The following is a 20183-nucleotide window of genomic DNA, read 5'->3' as shown; positions in this document are numbered from 1 at the left end:
GATCAGTTGTGTGTTTACCTGTCAGGTGTTATAGATGATAAGTAGCAGTATACTGACAGAAATAGTGATCAGAGAGAAAATAACATGTAAGTAGGGGGTAGGTGGAGAGAGAATACGAGTGTGAGACAGAGGTTGAGAGACTGACAAGAGACAAAGAGAGACAAAGAGAGACAGAGGAATGAGGGAGCAACACAGGAGAAGGGACACATTGGCAGAGACAGTGGCCAACTCTGCTTTGATCCCATTTTCCCTGTTAGCAACACTAAGACACTCTACCACCAAGCCCCTGCTCGCCCTCCGCTCCCTAAACTCCATTTTCACATTCTGTCTGAATACTCAACAACTTAGGATGCAGCCACGAAGCCATTACTCGTCAGCAAACTGTGTGGGCCTTCATTATGTCGTACTGGCTGCATTAACACATTTTGACATTAACATTTATATTGTGCCCCCTGGGCTTAGAGGTGCAACTTACATTGTAGCTAGTTTTTATCTCCCCTGAATTGACCACAGAACTGTTATAATGATTCAACTGAAACTATGTCCAGATATCTGCTCTGTCACATGCACCAACTGCACTCCTCCTCCTCTGTGTGTGCTTGAATACCAAATCACTTATTTCGCTCGTTGGATGTGGCATGGCTTGCAAACCATTATAGAAGCATAGCCAAGAGCTGCCCAGTGACACGAGCCTACCAGACAAGCTAAACTACAGGCAAATAACACTGAAACATGCATGAGAGCACCAGCTGTTCAGGGCGACTGTGTGATCACGCTCTCCACAGCCAATTTAAGACCTTTAAACAGGTCAACATTCACAAGGCCGCAGGGCCAGACGGATTACCAGGATGTGTACTGTGAGCATGCGCTAGCCAACTGGCAAGTGTCTTCACTGACATTTTCAACCTCTCCCTGTCCGAGTCTGTAATAGCAACAAGTTTTAAGCAGACCACCATAGTCCCTGTGCCCAAGAACACTAAGTTAACCTTCCTAAATTACTATCGACCCGTAGCACTCAAGTCTGTAGCCATGAAGTGCTTTGAAAGGCTGGTCATGCCTCACATCAACACCATTATCACAGAAACCCTAGACCCACTCCAATTTGCATACCGCCCTAACAGATCCACAGATGATGCAATCTCTATTGCACTCCACACTGGCCTTTCCCACCTGGACAAAAGGAACCATTATGTGAGAATGCTATTCATTGACTACAGCTCAGCGTTCAACACCCTAGTGCCCTCAAAGCTCATCAATAAGCTAAGGACCTGGGACTAAACACCTCACTTTACATCTGGATACTGGACTTCCTGACGTGCCGTCCCCAGGTGGTAAGGGTAGGTAACAACACATCCGCCATGCTGATCGTCAACACATGGGCCACTCAGGGGTGCGTGCTCAGTCCCCTCCTGTACTCCCTGTTCACTCATAACTGCACGGCCAGGCACTACTCCAACACCATCATTAAGTTTGCAGACGACACAATAGTGATAGGCCTATTCACCGACATCGATGAGACAGCCTATAGGGAGGAGGTCAGAGAGTGTGGTACCAGGACAACAACCTCTCCCTCAACATGATCAAGACAAAGGAGATGATTGTGGACTACAGGAAAAGGAGGACCGAGCACACCCTCATTCTCATTGACAGTGTAGCAGGTTGAGAGGTTCAAGTGTCCACATCACTAACAAACTAACATGGCCCAAGCACACCATTACAGTTGTGAAGAGGACACGGCAAAAACCTATTCCCCCTCAGGAGACTGAAAAGATTTGGCATGGGTCCTCAGATCCTCAAAAGGTTTTACAGCCGCACCATCGAGAGCATCCTGACTGGTTGCATCACTGCCTTGTATGGCAACTGCTCGGCCTCCGACCGCAAGGCGCTACAGAGGGTAGTGCGTACGGCCCAGTACATCACTGGGGCCAAGCTTCCTGCCATCCAAGATCTCTATACCAGGCAGTGTCAGAGGAAGGCCCTAAAAATTGCCAGACTCCAGCCACCCTAGTCATAGACTGTTCTCTCTGCTACCACACGGCAACGGGTACCGGAGCGCCAAGTCTAGGTCCAAGAGGCTTCTAAACAGCTTTTACCCCCAAGCCATAAGACTCCTGAACATCTAATCAAACTAATCAGACTATTTGCATTGACCTCCTCTTTTACGCCACTGCTACTTTCTGTTATTATCTATTTATAGTCACTTTAACTCATGTACATATTACCTCGACTAACCGGTGCCCCTCCACATTGACTCTGTACCGGTACCCCCTGTATATAGCCTCCACATTGACTCTGTACCGGTACCCCCTGTATATAGCCTCCACATTGACTCTGTACCGGTACCCCCTGTATATAGCTTCCACATTGACTCTGTACCGGTACCCCGTGTATATAGCCTCCACATTAACTCTGAACCGGTACCCCGTGTATATAGCCTCCACATTGACTCTGTACCGGTACCCCCTGTATATAGCCTCCACATTGACTCTGTACCGGTACCCCATGTATATAGCCTCCACATTGACTCTGTACCGGTACCCCTTGTATATAGCCTCCACTTTGACTCTGTACCGGTACCCCGTGTATATAGTCTCCACATTGACTCTGTACCGGTACCCCCTGTATATCTCCTCCACATTGACTCTGTACCAGTACCCCCTGTATATAGCCTCCACATTGACTCTGTACCAGTACCCCCTGTATATAGCCTCCACATTGACTCTGTACCGGTACCCCCTGTATATAGCCTCCACATTGACTCTGAACCGGTACCCCGTGTATATAGCCTCCACATTAACTCTGTACCGGTACCCCGTGTATATAGTCTCCACATTGACTCTGTACCGGTACCCCCTGTATATCTCCTCCACATTGACTCTGTACCAGTACCCCCTGTATATAGCCTCCACATTGACTCTGTACCGGTACCCCCTGTATATAGCCTCCACATTGACTCTGTACCGGTACCCCCTGTATATAGCCTCCACATTGACTCTGTACCGGTACCCCCTGTATATAGCCTCCACATTGACTCTGTACCGGTACCCCGTGTATATAGCCTCCGCATTGACTCTGTACCGGTACCCCGTGTATATAGCCTCCACATTGACTCTGTACCGGTACCCTGTGTATATAGTCTCGCTATTGTTATTTTACTGCTGCTCCTTAACTACTTCTTATTGGTATTTTTTAAACTGCTGTGTTGGTTAAGGGCTTGTAAGTAAGCGTTTCACTTTAATACCTGTTGTGTTCAGCACGTGACATATTATGACTATCTCTAGTTCATCACCTTCTTATAACAGCGATATGACTGACCGGTGTTGTGACATACTGTCTGTGGTGACATTTATTTAAACACCTGTAAGCTGAGGGACCGGGACTCTGTAATGTTTGATGTTTAGACTGACATTTCCTGTGGATGAATTGATATTGACCCCCAAAAGAGAGGCGGCGAGTGTGGTGGTTCGCAAGCGGGGGGTGATGATCATAGCAGTGTATGGACGGTCCTTTTTCTCCCTCAACAAACAGCCCTCCATACCTACCATGACATATCTCTGTTTGTATCCACACATTTCATCTGGGACTCTGGGAGAACAAGAGCTCTTGTGCTTGAAAGTAAATGGCAACGGTCGTTATTCGGCAAACGCTGACTTCTCTTCGTCTTGTTTCTTTTCTTTTCCTCCATCCCTTTCTTTCTCTATGCCCCCAGGACACGCCTGGAGGAGTTGCGGATGTTTCTGGAAAATGAGACGTGGGAACTGTGTCCTGTCAAGTCCAACTTCAACATCGCTCAGCTCCATGTGAGTAAGACAGTTAGGAGCCAGGGAACCTCAGAGAAGTGATGTGCTGTAGACTCATCGTAGGCATGGCATTTACATATGGATATAAATCATAGTGGTCCTAGCTGTCAGCAGGGGGGGGGGGAAGACAGAGGTGTAACAAAAAGTTAAAGCTGTATGTACAATGTCCCTGGACATGTCAAACATGACATCAATATGAAAACCTTGAATAAAGAATTGCAAAACGGGAATGTCTATTAAATAGAGTGGAGAGATGACGTGAAACTCTTACATTTCTTGATTGCCAACAGACATCATTTAAGAAACAACCTCTGATGTTGTGATATCGCCATCTCTCCCGGGCTAGCACCCTGTGGTGGAAGCAGATTCCCTCACAACCATCCTCCCAATGTACCCTCCAGCATTAGCATATTTGACTTCCCTCTCCATTATCTTATGAAGAATAGGCATCTTAATGGCCTTCCCATGCTAAACTGTCATTTGAGAGTAATTGAGGCTAAGCCTTTGTTTCGCTGTTGAAAAGGAGAGGAGAGATTTGTTAAAGGAACTCCAGCCAGAGGGAATGGTATTGTGACAGGATCCTCTAAACCATGGCTGAGACCCAAATGGCATCCTATTCCCTATGTAGTGCACTACATTTGACCAGAGCATTAAGTGCCCTGCTTAAAAGTAGTCCACTATATAGAGATGAGTGTGCCATTTGGGATGCAAGCCAATGTGATTGTGCTGTCTTGTGGGATATGAATCCAAGAAGTGGTATTAGCTCACGTATAGCCTAACCACCTTTCCCTAGAGATGTTATTACCAAGTGTTTTCAACTGGAGAGGTTGAACTTATAAATGGGGAACTTCTGTCAAGCCTGTATCTAAATCTCAGGTTAGGTGAATGTTTGAATATGTAGCCTAACCAATGCTTGTCTACTATATTCATGATTCTTTCAATCCTTGATACGGGAGTTTATTAATGTTGTAATCAATGCAGTTTAGGGTTTTTATGTACAGAGGAAAGTTGTACAGAAAACGTGTTCTATAATGTAATCTACATGTTTAAACATGCAGCGTCAGCAGGCGTATGGGATTGTTTCTTTGTCTATGCCGCTCCTATTCGCTCACAAGCAGTTTAGGATGTAATCCTTCTGTCAGCAACATCACAGGACTACCATGGAATGAATAATCTAGCCAGCCTCCTACCAGGTTCCCCTCACGGCAGCCAGGGTCCCGCTAGCATCTCATGAAAGATTCATGGCTTGGGTATCTAACAAACACAATACGGAAGTGGTAGGTATAATTCTGGCTGGGGAGTCTCTGTTGTGTGACTTATGTAGAGGCAGGCAGTAAACTGGTTCAAGCTTCTGTTCTGCCGCTGGCAAAGATGATGCTCGGGTTTCCGTCTTTTCCTATATCCCAGTCTTTTATTTGTTCTCTTCGACAGTATCCAAGATCTTTTGTTATAGCAACGCGAGCAGTAACTCCATTATACCTGTACAATATAAAAAATATGCTCGATAGTCATTTCTTGGTGTATATTTTTTTCTCCATCGACTCCTTCTTTGTGATCAATGGTAACTCATTGTAGCTAAGCCTCACCCTGTATTCACTCTTTGCATGTCTCTCTATTCACTGTAAGCGTATCTCTCCCTCTGCTCTCTCTCTCTGCAGGAGTTTAAGTTCATGGGTCAGAGCCGGTCCCCTTCAGTGTCTCCCAGTAGACAGGTGTTGTCCAGTCAGGACCAGGTGTTGTCCAGCAAGGACCAGGAAGTCCTGTCTCTGTTTCAGCACTTCAGTCAGGAGGGGAACCCCTTTGAGAGGCACATCGACAACAAAGATGAGGAGACTGAGGACGTACTGGCCTCCAACGGGGTAGGCAGTGCCTTGCGTTATATTACATGGTTGTTACAGATGTATTACAGGTTTATTGATACCAGTCCTGTAGTCTGTATTCAGATCATGAGATGCACGTGATCGGCCTCCAACGGGGTATGGAGTGCCTTTGGATTACACACTTACCCACGTGCACTTTTTACATGCTTATAACAGAGGTGTTATATTGTACATATGTTATATTATAAGTAGTGCTGAGCAATTTACCAAAGTAGTGCTGAGCAATTTTCCGTTATTTTTAGTTTTTTAAACAACTAATTGACCTATATCAGTTCAATACTTTTTTCTTTCTGTGCGCAGTTTCTCAATAGATAAATTAGATCAAGCCCGACCTGTGCGATCTAGTAGGGAGTTGTAGTTTCCAACAGGCCAATATTCTACGTAGTTTATCGTAGAAAATGTGGTAATTAACTACAATGACCTTATTCCACTGCGCGCCTACCTTGTCTGGTCTGTTTCTCTTACGCCTGCTATGTAAAAGAGACTGAATAATGTGCTATTGAGGGATAGAACGCATAGAGCATTTTAATATTTTTTTTAATTATGAAAATGTAAACCCCTTTTTTAAATAATCAAACCAGACCAACCTCAAAATGCATGAATACGAGACTTATATAGTTATAAGTCTCGTGGTTGTTACCTATTACAAAATACAGGAGAAGCACTGGACCTATATTCTGTATACTTTTTGTCATGTGGAATATAATAGCACCAGCTGTTGTGTTGATAGGGGTAAGTTAAGGCTATTTCTATCAAAGGTGTCATACTCCATAACTCTCTCTCTGCCACAATCATTTGTTAGTGTCTGTTGTCCATTATACTCAGTATGGCTAGTCCAGTATGTACTTTAGAGTTCTGCTGCGTCTCTCCAGTTCTATCACCATCCACTGATCCTTCTCCATAACGCCTGCTGTCGTTCCATCAGATCTCACCAGGCATTATAGCAGTGATTTAAGTCGCACGTAATCATTTGGGGACGTTAAGTGGTTTATAGTCACCTTAACTGTCACGCCTGAATTAACACCCACCGCAGTGGTGCTTAATGCTTTTGTGCGTCTGACATTTAATGATATTTAATATGAGCTGAGGATGTAATGAAAAATAAAGGGTATATTTATATGGGTGTTGGGTGTTTGGAGAACTCTGTTATCTTGAGTGGTAGCACACTGATATTAATGAACTAATGGGCTAGCTTTTATGAAGAGAAGCTTTTATGGTAATGTTCTTGTGTACAAGTGGACTGGAGTTGTTCCATTTCAACGCCTCTGTATAAAGCTATTATCTGTTGGGTTTCCGTTACCAGTTAGTTTTGTTCTGCCATTACAATCAACCCTTTGTTTGTTTTTGTCTTAATTCTAATACCAATGTACCTTGAGGAGAAAAAACATCTTATCAAAAGGGATTAGTCAAATCCAAAATGGTTATTTTCTTGTTAATACGTATTCATAGCCTGAAACTTGTTTTCAATATGAACTGATAGAGCTCAATCGGAAGCATTATTTCCCGCTAGATTGGGATAGTGAGTTTACACAAGCTGCTATCTGCCTCACCACCTATTCTACTTGTTCTCTTTCTACTTCAGGAGAACAGCAATATTGTGCCAACATGTTATTCCCACCATATAGAGAGAGAGCTGTATACCTTATAGGATTCACTCTCAGCTTTATATTTTCACAATGGCATTTCGATTACCTGACATTATTCAAGCTCAGGTAAAGTGTGTTACTGTTACTATCACTTTGGATAAAAGCATCTAAACTGATAAACTTTTCATCATTTATACCTCTTTTCTGAAAGACCATATTGTTACTGTTATTTCCCCTCTACGTTGTGAGTCTGATGAGTTGGAGAAGTATACCAGGACTACCACAGTGATAAAAGCATCTGAATGACCATATTGTTACTGTTATTTCCCCTCTACGTTGTAAGTCTGATGAGTTGGAGAAGTATACCAGGACTACCACAGTGATAAAAGTATCTGAAAGACCATATTGTTACTGTTATTTCCCCTCTACGTTGTGAGTCTGATGAGTTGGAGAAGTATACCAGGACTACCACAGTGATAAAAGCATCTGAATGACCATATTGTTACTGTTATTTCCCTCTACGTTGTGAGTCTGATGAGTTGGAGAAGTATACCAGGACTACCACAGTGATAAAAGCATCTGAATGACCATATTGTTACTGTTATTTCCCCTCTACGTTGTGAGTCTGATGAGTTGGAGAAGTATACCAGGACTACCACAGTGATAAAAGCATCTGAATGACCATATTGTTACTGTTATTTCCCCTCTACGTTGTGAGTCTGATGAGTTGGAGAAGTATACCAGGACTACCACAGTGATAAAAGTATCTGAAAGACCATATTGTTACTGTTATTTCCCCTCTACGTTGTGAGTCTGATGAGTTGGAGAAGTATACCAGGACTACCACAGTGATAAAAGCATCTGAATGACCATATTGTTACTGTTATTTCCCCTCTACGTTGTAAGTCTGATGAGTTGGAGAAGTATACCAGGACTACCACAGTGATAAAAGCATCTAAATGATCATATTTTTATTATATATAAACCTTTTTCTAAATGGCCATATTTGAAGGATATTGTTACTATTCTTCCCCTCTGCAGTATGAGTCCGATGAGCTGGAGAAGTGTGTGTACCAGGACTATGACAGCGACAGTGACGTCCCTGATGAACTCAAGCAGGACTACGTGGACGAGCAGACCGGAGACGTCCCTCTCAAGAGGTCAGTTCAAAAGTCACGACGTGATGATGTCATACCCCGTGACCTCACTGGTCAAGTTCTCAAGTACTATGCCAGTAGTTAATGTATGATGAACAACTATAATTGGAAAGATGCGTACACTATTTACATAATGTAGGAGTGAGCAGCTACACATATCTCTGAGGTGGTTATTCCAAATATGTAGCCAATACATTCATTTTAATTGCAGCCATTTCAACACTACACTGAGGAAAAAAACAATTCTCATAGTTTTTTTCTGTGTATTGTTGAAACAGCTGCGATTAAAATGAATGTATTGGCCACATATTTAGAATAACCGCCTCAGAGATGTGTAGCTGCTCATTCCTACATAACCCATCAATGTTGGCAAGTCCCTTTTCTACATAATGAACAATTGTTTTACCCTCCCCTCACTGATTAACACTCGAATCCCATGATAAACACACAGGCAATCATTATCCCTCTTTGGTGGAGAAATGAGGATGAATTAACACACTGAAGGAGGCAGTTTCTACCCATGTGAATGTGTTCTTAAATCTTCATCTTCTATAGTATTGGAAGTGTTTGAATGAAGCCGTTTTGTAACAGATCATTAAAATACATTACTGTGCCTTCCACTGGAAGAGCTACTTGTGGGCGCTTTAGTTTTATGTTATGCAAATTGTCACCATTTTAGTAGCGGCATTTTTGCGGTTATTATTTAAGGCCTCTTCCTAAACTGGTGTAATGTGTGTCGTAAATCACAATCACAATTAGCAAGGCTCATCATGGTTTCATGGAGTTATGAATGTATAATGCCGCTCTTTCATTGTTCATGCACGCACACACACACACACACACATTGTTCTCTTGCTAACGAAGTAGAGGGGAGATTCTTTCTGCAGTAAATCAGTGTGTAGACTGTGTATGTGGACTACGTGCTACGATACGGCAGCTAATTGTGTGATATCGCCAGATGTGCAGCAGAGTGCAAAAATCACATTGTTTACTTATTCAACAGCTCTTCATTAGGAACGGATGTTGGATGTAGGAAGTAATGAATTGATAATGTACATAGACATGACACACTTATTGATTTCCATGTATGTTGTACAGATGTAGGATCTTCATTTGAGCCAGTTTGCTACAGCGGAGCAGGAGAATAATCCTGCAGCTACAGGAAATGTGAATTATGTGGATAATAATTAATATACATTTTTGTGGGGGTTGATAGATTTTTTGTAAGGGAAAATCAAGTCTGTAATTTCAAAGTGGAAATCACAAACTTCAAAAGCCTTTTTAAACCTCAAATCCAAAGTTCTCCTGCAACAGGGTGTTCAAATTAAGATCCTACATCTGTATGGTGAGAGCCTTGGGTTAACTTCATGCTGCACAAGCTTATGGGGATCCTTAATAAATACAATACTGTACATGGTGCCTGCAGAGTCTGCATTCACCCTGATGTGTTGTACTGAGCTAAGCCTCTAACATGCTCATTTCCCAATCTTTCAGATGGAATCACTGGCTAATTGATGCGCTGCAGGAAGTTGACATCTAGGTCCAGGAATTAGAGATGTACTAATGAATGGTGGTAGATGATGTTTAATCGTTAGTCGGAGGGCAGGTTTTGTAAGATTAGCTGTTTACCACCCCCCCCAACCCTGGTGTCGTTTTAGCTGTGTCTTTGGCCCCGCTCTTGTGTCACGCCACTTAATTGATAAATTAAAAATATTTTATGAATGAATGTCTGGGCTCAAGCAACGAGCTTTAGGGTTATGAACCTGAACAGCTGTCTGTGTCTGGGCTCAACCACTGAACCACAGGGTTATGAACCTGTACAACTGTCTGTGTTTGGGCTCAAGCACCGAGCCATGGTTATCACCAAGCCTCGGTTATGAAACTGAACCGCTGTCTTGAACATCACCATGTCATCATTTAGTTTCTTGTCTGGCCCGCCTGACCTGCAAGCATTGGCCTTGTTGTCCCGCCCACACGCCTCTCGTCTCTCCCTAATCAGTGCGTCAAGGGAGACCCTGCGCAGCAGGAAGAAGTCTGACTACAGCCTAAACAAAGGCTCCAACGCTCCCATCCTGACCAACACAACCCTCAACGTGATCCGACTGGTCGGTGAGTAATCTTTTCCTTCTGTTCCTCTCCTCTGTTCCTCTCCTTTCACCTCCCAGAAGCTTCCAATACACTAAGTGATGACGGTGGTGACCCCTTTCTCGCCGCAGAGACCTTTTATAATGGCACCAATTAACAAGCTAAATGCACATTAAGAATGTGAGGATCCAGGACCCTGTTCCCAAGGCTACCTGCCATGATTAGCCTGTTGTATCCCCTTCGAACCCCTGTGACATTTACTTTCTTAAGTGCAATTTAAACATCTAAACATTTAAACGTCAGTTGTGATGTGTCTGGGCCCGAGCCGTCAAATTGGCTTCCTTCGCAAATTGAAACCCCTCCTTTTGATTTATTTTAATCGGAGAAGAAGAAATGTAATTATGATAAGCAAGGTAGTTAAGGATCCTAGTTAAAGAAATCTCAAATTTGTCAAAGGTATTAAAACGACTTTCTGAATGACCAGCGCAGTACACTTACAATGTGGTACATTTTATTCAACCAACAGCATTTCAGATGCATAATAGTACATGTATACATAGTAAGTAAAATAAAATAAATCCTCATCTGGGTTGTACTGTAGCATTCACTGAAAGATAAAGTGAGAAAGTGCCGGTCTAAGCTCAAAGTGGCTGTTTCATCAGTTCTGATTCAATGGTAACCTTGTTACAGCCCAGTGCTTTGTAGCTGTTAGTTTTTATGAACATTTTCTCAAATTAAATTCCATCCCCTCAGAGTACATGTAAATGCTCCATTGGCAAGGCAGATTATTATTATAACCCCCCCTCTCTCAAGGATACTATTCCATTATGATTGACTTCAAACATCAGAGATTACATTACTATGGGAGTCCGTGGGACCTAATGTTACCCCAGCTCCAATGTTGCCTGCTTTAGTTGGATATGATGAGCGGTTGATACCCTTTACGTTCCAGGAGATATAGAGGTCGGAATATAAAATAGATTAAGTCAGTCGTTTCATCACATTCTAATTGTGTTTTCATTTGGTGCAGTGCTGATGTGAAACATCCTGTCAAATGTTTGATCACAAGTTTAACGCCAATATTAAAAACCAATGTCATAGCTACCGTGCACACTTATATAACGTAGGTACAGGACGTAATGACGCCACGTAAAATGTTGCAACACAGCATTCCTGACTTAGCCCACAATGTCTGCTGTGTGGATCGAGCAGTCAACAAGTCGAGCAGTCATTTGAAAGAGTAAGAACATTTCAGCGAGACAACTCAATGGTGAAATCCATTAAAGCCAAGATAATGGAATTCATTGCCTTTGACAATCAACCGTTCTCTGTCGTGGGTGATGTTGGCTTTAGCTGACGGGTCGAGCACCGGTACTATCTTGGAAATATTCAGTCAATCATATTTCTCAAATACCGGAGTCCAAATAGACTTTTATTACAACATAATAAAAGCCGAGCTCGTTCATGAAAACTACTTTCCAGTCTCGGCACATACTTCTTATACATTTTTCCTCCTTATGTCACACCCATAGTAACTCCTCTTAATGACTCATCCCCTCTGGCATTTAGCCACCGTTATCTTATTGCCTTGCACTGAGTTTAGTTTGGTTTCATATTAGGGAATGTAAACTGTAGAGCCTCACCGATAGTTTAAAAATACAGACAGGTACTCTCCTTAAGACAGGTGCATGAATGTGGGACCAAAGCAACAGCAACTTTACAGAAATAACCAGACTTGTCATCCTGCTAACTCCTCTGAAAGGGACACCCATGTTCTGGTAAAGTCCCAAAATGTGTAATCATAGCAACAGTACATATTAGGCCATAACATGTGGGGAATTATTAGGCCAATTGTTAGGAAAATTACTTTATAAACTATAGTTTGTTAACAAGAATTTTGTGAATTGGTTGAAAAACAAGTTTTAATGACTCCAACCTAAGTGTATATAAACTTCCAACTTCAACTGTACATACTATGGAACGCTGTTTGGGTGTCAAAAAAGATACAGTGGAACTGTCAAAGCTGTAAAAAAAAAAAAAAGTCTGCAAACAAGCAAACCGGTCACGAATGATGTGTTTACAATATCGCGCTGGTAATAAAGCATATTTTGTTCGACCGCAACTTCTGGGGTAGCTAGCTTTAGCTTGGTACCTAGCTAGCACCAATACAACCAGCCTGAAAACAATGACTAGTGGAAATAAAGTCATTTTCATTATTCTTAGCAATGATTTAGGAATCCTTGTAAGTAAGTATTAGCTAGGTTGCCACTTGTTGTTCTCCTATTGGAATTGAACTTCAGTTCATGAAGATAAATAGCTAGCCAGCTACTTAACCCTGTTGCCCAAAGCTAACATTATAAGCAGCCAGCTAGCTTAATCTGGCTTGTGAGGATCGACCGGACCAGGTTATGTGTTGTGAAGCTAGCCACAATAATTAGGCACAATAGTGGAATTTGCGGTTTGCCTTCAAAATAAAAGTATGTCATTGACATTGATGCAAATTAATACAAATAGTTATGCCATACTTTTATTTTGAAGGCTAACTGCAAAGTCCACTATTTTGGCTAATCCTTATTGTGGCTAGTTTCACATAGATAGGTCCGACCACCAAATCAAATTGTATTTGTCACATACACATGGTTAGCAGATGTTAATGCGAGTGTAGTGAAATGCTTGTGGTTCTAGTTCCGACCATGCAGTAATATCTAACAAGTAATCTAACCTAACAATTTCACATCTACCTTCTACACACAAGTGTAAAGGTAAGAATATGTACATAAAAATATATGAATGAGTGATGGCCGAACGGCATACGCAAGATGCAGTAGATGGTATAGAGTACAGTATATAGATGAGTAATGTAGGGTATGTAAACATTATATAAAGTGGCATTGTTTAAAGTGTCTAGTGATACATTTATTACATACATTTTTTCATTATTAAAGTGGCTAGAGATGAGTCAGTATGTTGGCAGCAGCCACTCAATGTTAGTGATGGCTGTTTAACAGTCTGATGGCCTTGAGACTGAAAAACAGCTTCTGTCTCTTGGTCCCTGCTTTGATGCACCTGTACTGACCTCGCCTTCTGGATGATAGCGGGGTGAACAGGCAGTGGCTCGGGTGGTTGTTGTCCTTGAGGATCTTTTTGGCCTTCCTGTGACATCGGGTGGTGTAGGTGTCCTGGAGGGCAGGTAGTTTGCCCCCGGTGATGCATTGTGCAGACCTCACTACCCTCTGGAGAGCCTTTACGGTTGTGGGCAGAGCAGTTGCCGTACCAGGCGGTGATACAGCCCGACAGGATGCTCTCGATTGTGCATCTGTAAAAGTTTGTGAGTGTTTTTGGTAGAGGTCGACTGATTATGATTTTTCACGACCGATACCGATTATTGAAGGGCCAAAAAAAGCCGATACCGATTAATCTGACCATTTTTTTTCTTTATTTGTAATAATGACAATTACAACAATACTGAATTAACACTTATTTTAACTTAATAAAATACATCAATAAAATCAATGTAGCCTCAAATAAATAATGAAACATGTTCAATTTGGTTTAAATAATGCAAAAACAAGGTGTTGGAGAAGAAAGTAAAAGTGCAATATGTGCTATGTAAGAAAGCTAACGTTTAAGTTCCTTGCTCAGAACATGAGAACATATGAAAGTTGGTGATTCCTTTTAACATGAGTCTTCAATATTCCCAGGTAAGAAGTTTTAGGTTGTAGTTATTATAGGACTATTTCTCTCTATACCATTTCATAGACCTTTGACTATTGGATGTTCTTATATGCACTCTTGTGTTGTCAGTGTAACAGTATAGCTTCCGTTCCTCTCCTCGCTCCTACCTGGGCTCGAACCAGGAACACATCGACAACCGCCACCCTCGAAGCATCGTTACCCATTGCTCCACAAAAGCTGCGGCCCTTGCTATACAAGGGGAATAACTACTCCAAGTCTCAGAGCGAGTGACGTTTGAAACGCTATTAGCGCACACCCTGCTAACTAGCTAGCCATTTCACATCGGTTACACCAGCCTAATCCCGGGAGTTGATAGGCTTGAAGTCATAAACAGCGCAATGCTTGAAGCACAACGAAGAGCTGCTGGCAAAATGCACGAAAGTGCTATTTGATTGAATGCTTACGAGCCTGCTGCTGCCTACCATCGCTCAGTCAGACTGCTCTTTCATATCATAGACTTAGTTATAACATAATAACACACAGAAATACCTTCGCTTTATTGGGAAGCGGAACAATGGTGGCCCTCTTGAAGTATGTGGGAACAGCAGACTGGGATAAGGATTGATTGAATATGTCTGTAAATTAATCAAATAAGAATTGTTTTATAAATTAGGGTTATTTTAGATGATGACACCCAGCTATATAGTTAGATAGCTAACTATAGCTACTGAAACATATGATGTTGTTTTGCTATGTTTTTGGGGAAGACATTGTTTGCATCCATCAGCTAACTATCTTTTTTTATGACCAGGACATTTGGTGCGCGAGACAACTTTAACAGCGTCATAGCATACGTATCGATGAATCGTGGAATATGACTGATAGTGTAATCAATGCGTAATAACTACGTAAAACATGTATGAACGCGTTAAATTATTATGTGACGTGCAGTCAAATAGTGTTATTTGACGTGTATCTTTTTTGACACGGAAAGACCCAAACGGCGTTCTGTAGAGATCCTGGTTGAGAATGAAACGACTGAACAAATGAACCAAACAGCATAGTGTGTGTGTGTGTAACCTTTATTTAACTAAGCAAGTCAGTTAGAACACATTTGTATTTACAAAGACGGCACGGATGATGCTGGGCCAATTGCGTGCCGCCCTATGGGACTCCCAATCACTGCCGGATGTGATACAGCCTGGATTCGAACCAGGGACTGTAGCGACACCTCTTGCACTGAGATGCAGTGCTTTAGACCTCTGCGTCCGTGTGTGTGTTAACTATGTAACTGTACTAAAATGCTTAAAAGGCCACAGAAATGTTTAATATCGGTTATCGGTATCAGGTTTTTTGGCAAGGAAAATATTGGATATCGGTATCGGCCAAAAATTTCATATCGGTGCCTCACTAATCTGAACATGTGCTGTTAATTGGCCAGAGGATATTCAATGAAATGTTCGATTCAAACATTTAGATTTGTCCTATTCACATCCTAAAAAAAAAAGATGGAATTATTGAATGTGTGGCTTTTGTAACTTTGTCCGATCAGGAATATGAAAGATAAACCATGAATTTCCAAGTATCTAATATTCCATCCCCAGTACTTTTTGACTTTTGATCTTTTTTTGTTTTGCATTTCTGTTGGTAATTGATATTAACTGATATAAACTATATTGTCATTTAACATATAATAAGGTGTAATAATATAAATGCCATTTGTAATCTCTCTCATACAGGGAAGTACATACAGATGATGAACATTCTGAAACCAATAGCCTTTGACGTCATCCACTGTGTTTCCCAGCTGTTTGATTACTACCTGTATGCTGTCTACACCTTCTTCGGCCGCAATGATATGGTACGGAAAATGACCTAATGGCGCACAGATTAAGCCTTGACTACAAAGCTATTTCAATGGAGATTATTCATTGACCATGCTTTTTAGTCCAGGATGAGGCTTAATCTGTGTCCAGGAAACCGGTCCTGGGGGGAGACATATTACTGTACTTGACAGGCTTACGTTATGTTCATTAGTGTCCACTATGTGTTTTATCATTTTCTATATTATTTACCACGAGATTATCTGTATGTGTGCACTGCTTCTATGTTCCACCTTTCGTACACACATCACTCATGGGAAATGGTCATGGGGCTGTTGCTGAAATGACCTGAGATTGTTTTTCCCTTCTGTTGATCCAATGTCTGAGAGCTGTTTTAGTGCTTGTAATGGTGTTGTAATGGTGTTGTAATGGTGTTGGTTTTCATCACGTCACCCTCCTTGAAAACATTGCGTTGTTACAGATGTTTCCCAACTGTTCACTAAGATAAGGGCACACAGAGTGACAGGGCACACAGAGTGACAGGGCACACGGAGTGACGGGGCACACGGAGTGACGGGGCACACGGAGTGACGGGGCACACGGAGTGACGGGGCACACGGAGTGACGGGGCACACGGAGTGACGGGGCACACGGAGTGACGGGGCACACGGAGTGACGGGGCACACGGAGTGACGGGGCACACGGAGTGACGGGGCACACGGAGTGACGGGGCACACGGAGTGACGGGGCACACGGAGTGACGGGGCACACGGAGTGACGGGGCACACGGAGTGACGGGGCACACGGAGTGACGGGGCACACGGCGTGACGGGGCACACGGCGTGACGGGGCACACGGAGTGACGGGGCACACGGCGTGACAGGGGCACACGGAGTGACAGGGGCACACGGAGTGACAGGGGCACACGGAGTGACAGGGCACACGGAGTGACAGGGCACACGGAGTGACAGGGGCACACGGAGTGACAGGGGCACACGGCGTGACAGGGGCACACGGCGTGACAGGGGCACACGGCGTGGGATGAAACCAGTATTGCGATACCGGTTAGTGTAGGGGCAAAGAAACAAAACACGAAGCAGATTTAATTTCTTTAGGAAAACAGCCCTAATGTTGGAAACATTATGTTGTCATCCAGAGTCACGTGTTTATTTTCCAAGCTATAGAACACAGTATTTTTACATACACCATGTTTTTAAAGGACCAAAGAATTTGGTCTGCTTTTTTTTGCCATGGAAAAAATATTGTGATACTGGTATCATTACAGGCCTACAAAACAACATTGTTTCGTTGTCACGTTAAAACTCCTCTGAGGCTATTTTAGTGGCTAAAGAAAGAGCTTGGTGTGCTTGCAACTGTGCGACTGGTAAACCCCGGGGGAGCTGCTAATGATGTCAACAAAATGGCTGTCACATGCCAGAGTGGATGAGGCCCTGCTGCTGATCTGCTGCCTTTTTTACCTTCTATTTGCCTGTCTGTCTTTCTCTTCTCCGGTCTCTCTTCTCTCTATCGCGCCCTCTTTCTCTGTCTCTCTCTTCTCTCTATCACGCCCTCTTTCTCTGTCTCTCTTCTCTCTATCGCGCCCTCTTTCTCTGTCTCTCTTCTCTCTATCGCGCCCTCTCTCTCTCTCTTTTCTCTCTATCGCGCCCTCTTTCTCCTGTCTCTCTTTTCTCTCTATCGCGCCCTCTTTCTCCTGTCTCTTTTCTCTCTATTGCGCCCTCTTTCTCCTGTCTCTTTTCTCTCTATTGCGCCCTCTTTCTCCTGTCTCTTTTCTCTCTATCGCACCCTCTTTCTGTCTCTTTTCTCTCTATCGCACCCTCTTTCTGTCTCTCTTTTCTCTCTATCGCGCCCTCTTTCTCGCTCTCTTTTCTCTCTATCGCGCCCTCTTTCTCGCTCTCTTTTCTCTCTATCCCGCCCTCTTTCTCTATCACGCCCTCTTTCTCTCTCTATTTTCTCTCTATCGCGCCCTCTTTCTCTGTCTCTCTTTTCTCTCTATCGTGCCTTCTTTCTCTCTCTTTTCTCTCTATCGCGCCCTCTTTCCCTGTCTCTGTTTTCTCTCTATCGCGCCCTCTTTCTCTGTCTCTCTTTTCTCTCTATTGCGCCCTCTTTCTCCTCTCTTTTCTCTCTATCGCGCGCTCTTTCTCTGTCTCTTTTCTCTCTATCGCGTCCTCTTTCTGTCTCCTCTCTATCGCGCCCTCTTTCTCTGTCTCTCTTTTCTCTCTATCGTGCCTTCTTTCTCTCTCTTTTCTCTCTATCGCGCCCTCTTTCTCCTGTCTCTCTTTTCTCTCTATTGCGCCCTCTTTCTCTGTCTCTTTTCTCTCTATCGCGCCCTCTTTCTCTGTCTCTGTTTTCTCTCTATCGCGCCCTCTTTCTCCTGTCTCTTTTCTCTCTATCGCACCCTCTTTCTGTCTCTTTTCTCTCTATCGCACCCTCTTTCTCGCTCTCTTTTCTCTCTATCGCGCCCTCTTTCTCGCTCTCTTTTCTCTCTATCCCGCCCTCTTTCTCTATCACGCCCTCTTTCTCTCTCTGTTTTCTCTCTATCGCGCCCTCTTTCTCTGTCTCTGTTTTCTCTCTATCGCGCCCTCTTTCTCTGTCTCTCTTTTCTCTCTATTGCGCCCTCTTTCTCCTCTCTTTTCTCTCTATCGCGCGCTCTTTCTCTGTCTCTTTTCTCTCTATCGCGCCCTCTTTCTGTCTCTTTTCTCTCTATTGCGCCCTCTTTCTCTGTCTCCTCTCTATCGCGCCCTCTTTCTCTGTCTCTCTTTTCTCTCTATCGTGCCTTCTTTCTCTGTCTCTTTTCTCTCTATCGCGCCCTCTTTCTCTGTCTCTGTTTTCTCTCTATCGCGCCCTCTTTCTCCTGTCTCTCTTTTCTCTCTATCGCGCCCTCTTTCTCCTGTCTCTCTTTTCTCTCTATCGCGCCCTCTTTCTCTGTCTCTTTTCTCTCTATCGCGCCCTCTTTCTCTGTCTCTGTTTTCTCTCTATCGCGCCCTCTTTCTCCTGTCTCTCTTTTCTCTCTATTGCGCCCTCATTCTCTCTCTCTTTTCTATCTTTCGCGCCCTCTTTCTCTGTCTCTCTTTTCTCTCTATCGCGCCCTCTTTCTGTCTCTTTTCTCTCTATCGCGCCCTCTTTCTCCTGTCTCTTTTCTCTCTATCGCGCCATCTTTCTCTGTCTCTTTTCTCTCTATTGCGCCCTCTTTCTCTGTCTCTCTTTTCTCTCTATCGCGCCCTCTTTCTCCTGTCTCTCTTTTCTCTCTATCGTGCCCTCTTTCTCCTGTCTCTCTTTTCTCTCTATCGCGCCCTCTTTCTGTCTCTCTTTTCTCTCTATCGCGCCCTCTTTCTCCTGTCTCTTTTCTCTCTATCGCGCCCTCTTTCTCCTGTCTCTTTTCTCTCTATCGCGCCCTCTTTCTGTCTCTTTTCTCTCTATCGCGCCCTCTTTCTCTGTCTCTGTTTTCTCTCTATCGCGCCCTCTTTCTCTGTCTCTATTTTCTCTCTATCGCGCCCTCTTTCTCCTGTCTCTCTTTTTTCTCTATCGCGCGCTCTTTCTCCTGTCTCTTTTCTCTCTATCGCGCCCTCTTTCTCTGTCTCTCTTTTCTCTCTATCGCGCCCTCTTTCTCTCTCTCTCTTTTCTCTCTTTCGCGCCCTCTTTCTCTGTCTCTCTTTTCTCTCTATCGCGCCCTCTTTCTCCTGTCTCTTTTCTCTCTATCGCGCCCTCTTTCTCTGTCTCTCTTTTCTCTCTATCGCGCCCTCTTTCTCTCTCTCTCTTTTCTCTCTTTCGCGCCCTCTTTCTCTGTCTCTCTTTTCTCTCTATCGCGCCCTCTTTCTCGCTCTCTTTTCTCTCTATCGCGCCCTCTTTCTCGCTCTCTTTTCTCTCTATCGCTCCCTCTTTCTCTATCGCGCCCTCTTTCTCTCTCTGTTTTCTCTCTATCGCGCCCTCTTTCTCCTGTCTCTCTTTTCTCTCTATTGCGCCCTCTTTCTCTGTCTCTTTTCTCTCTATCGCGCCCTCTTTCTCTGTCTCTGTTTTCTCTCTATCGCGCCCTCTTTCTCCTGTCTCTTTTCTCTCTATCGCACCCTCTTTCTGTCTCTTTTCTCTCTATCGCACCCTCTTTCTCGCTCTCTTTTCTCTCTATCGCGCCCTCTTTCTCGCTCTCTTTTCTCTCTATCCC

The 20183-nt window shown here is 43.5% G+C and overlaps 1 protein-coding gene across 1 annotated transcript in view; it reads left to right on the top strand.

Moving 5' to 3' along the window:
• LOC139392223 (syndetin-like) overlaps nucleotides 1-20183 on the top strand; it is a 217884-nt gene that overhangs the window by 117668 nt on the left and 80033 nt on the right. Inside the window, exons 17-21 of the mRNA XM_071140055.1 lie at nucleotides 3710-3800; nucleotides 5459-5659; nucleotides 8308-8426; nucleotides 10423-10532; nucleotides 15923-16044. Of these exons, the coding sequence (XP_070996156.1) occupies nucleotides 3710-3800; nucleotides 5459-5659; nucleotides 8308-8426; nucleotides 10423-10532; nucleotides 15923-16044 (643 nt within the window). The remainder of the gene's footprint in view (nucleotides 1-3709; nucleotides 3801-5458; nucleotides 5660-8307; nucleotides 8427-10422; nucleotides 10533-15922; nucleotides 16045-20183) is intronic.

The sequence above is a fragment of the Oncorhynchus clarkii genome, chromosome 32 (genome assembly GCF_045791955.1).
Source record: "Oncorhynchus clarkii lewisi isolate Uvic-CL-2024 chromosome 32, UVic_Ocla_1.0, whole genome shotgun sequence".
NCBI lineage: Eukaryota > Metazoa > Chordata > Actinopteri > Salmoniformes > Salmonidae > Oncorhynchus > Oncorhynchus clarkii.
Note: the sequence above shows the minus strand (reverse complement) of the source record. Positions and strands in the feature narration are given on the sequence as shown.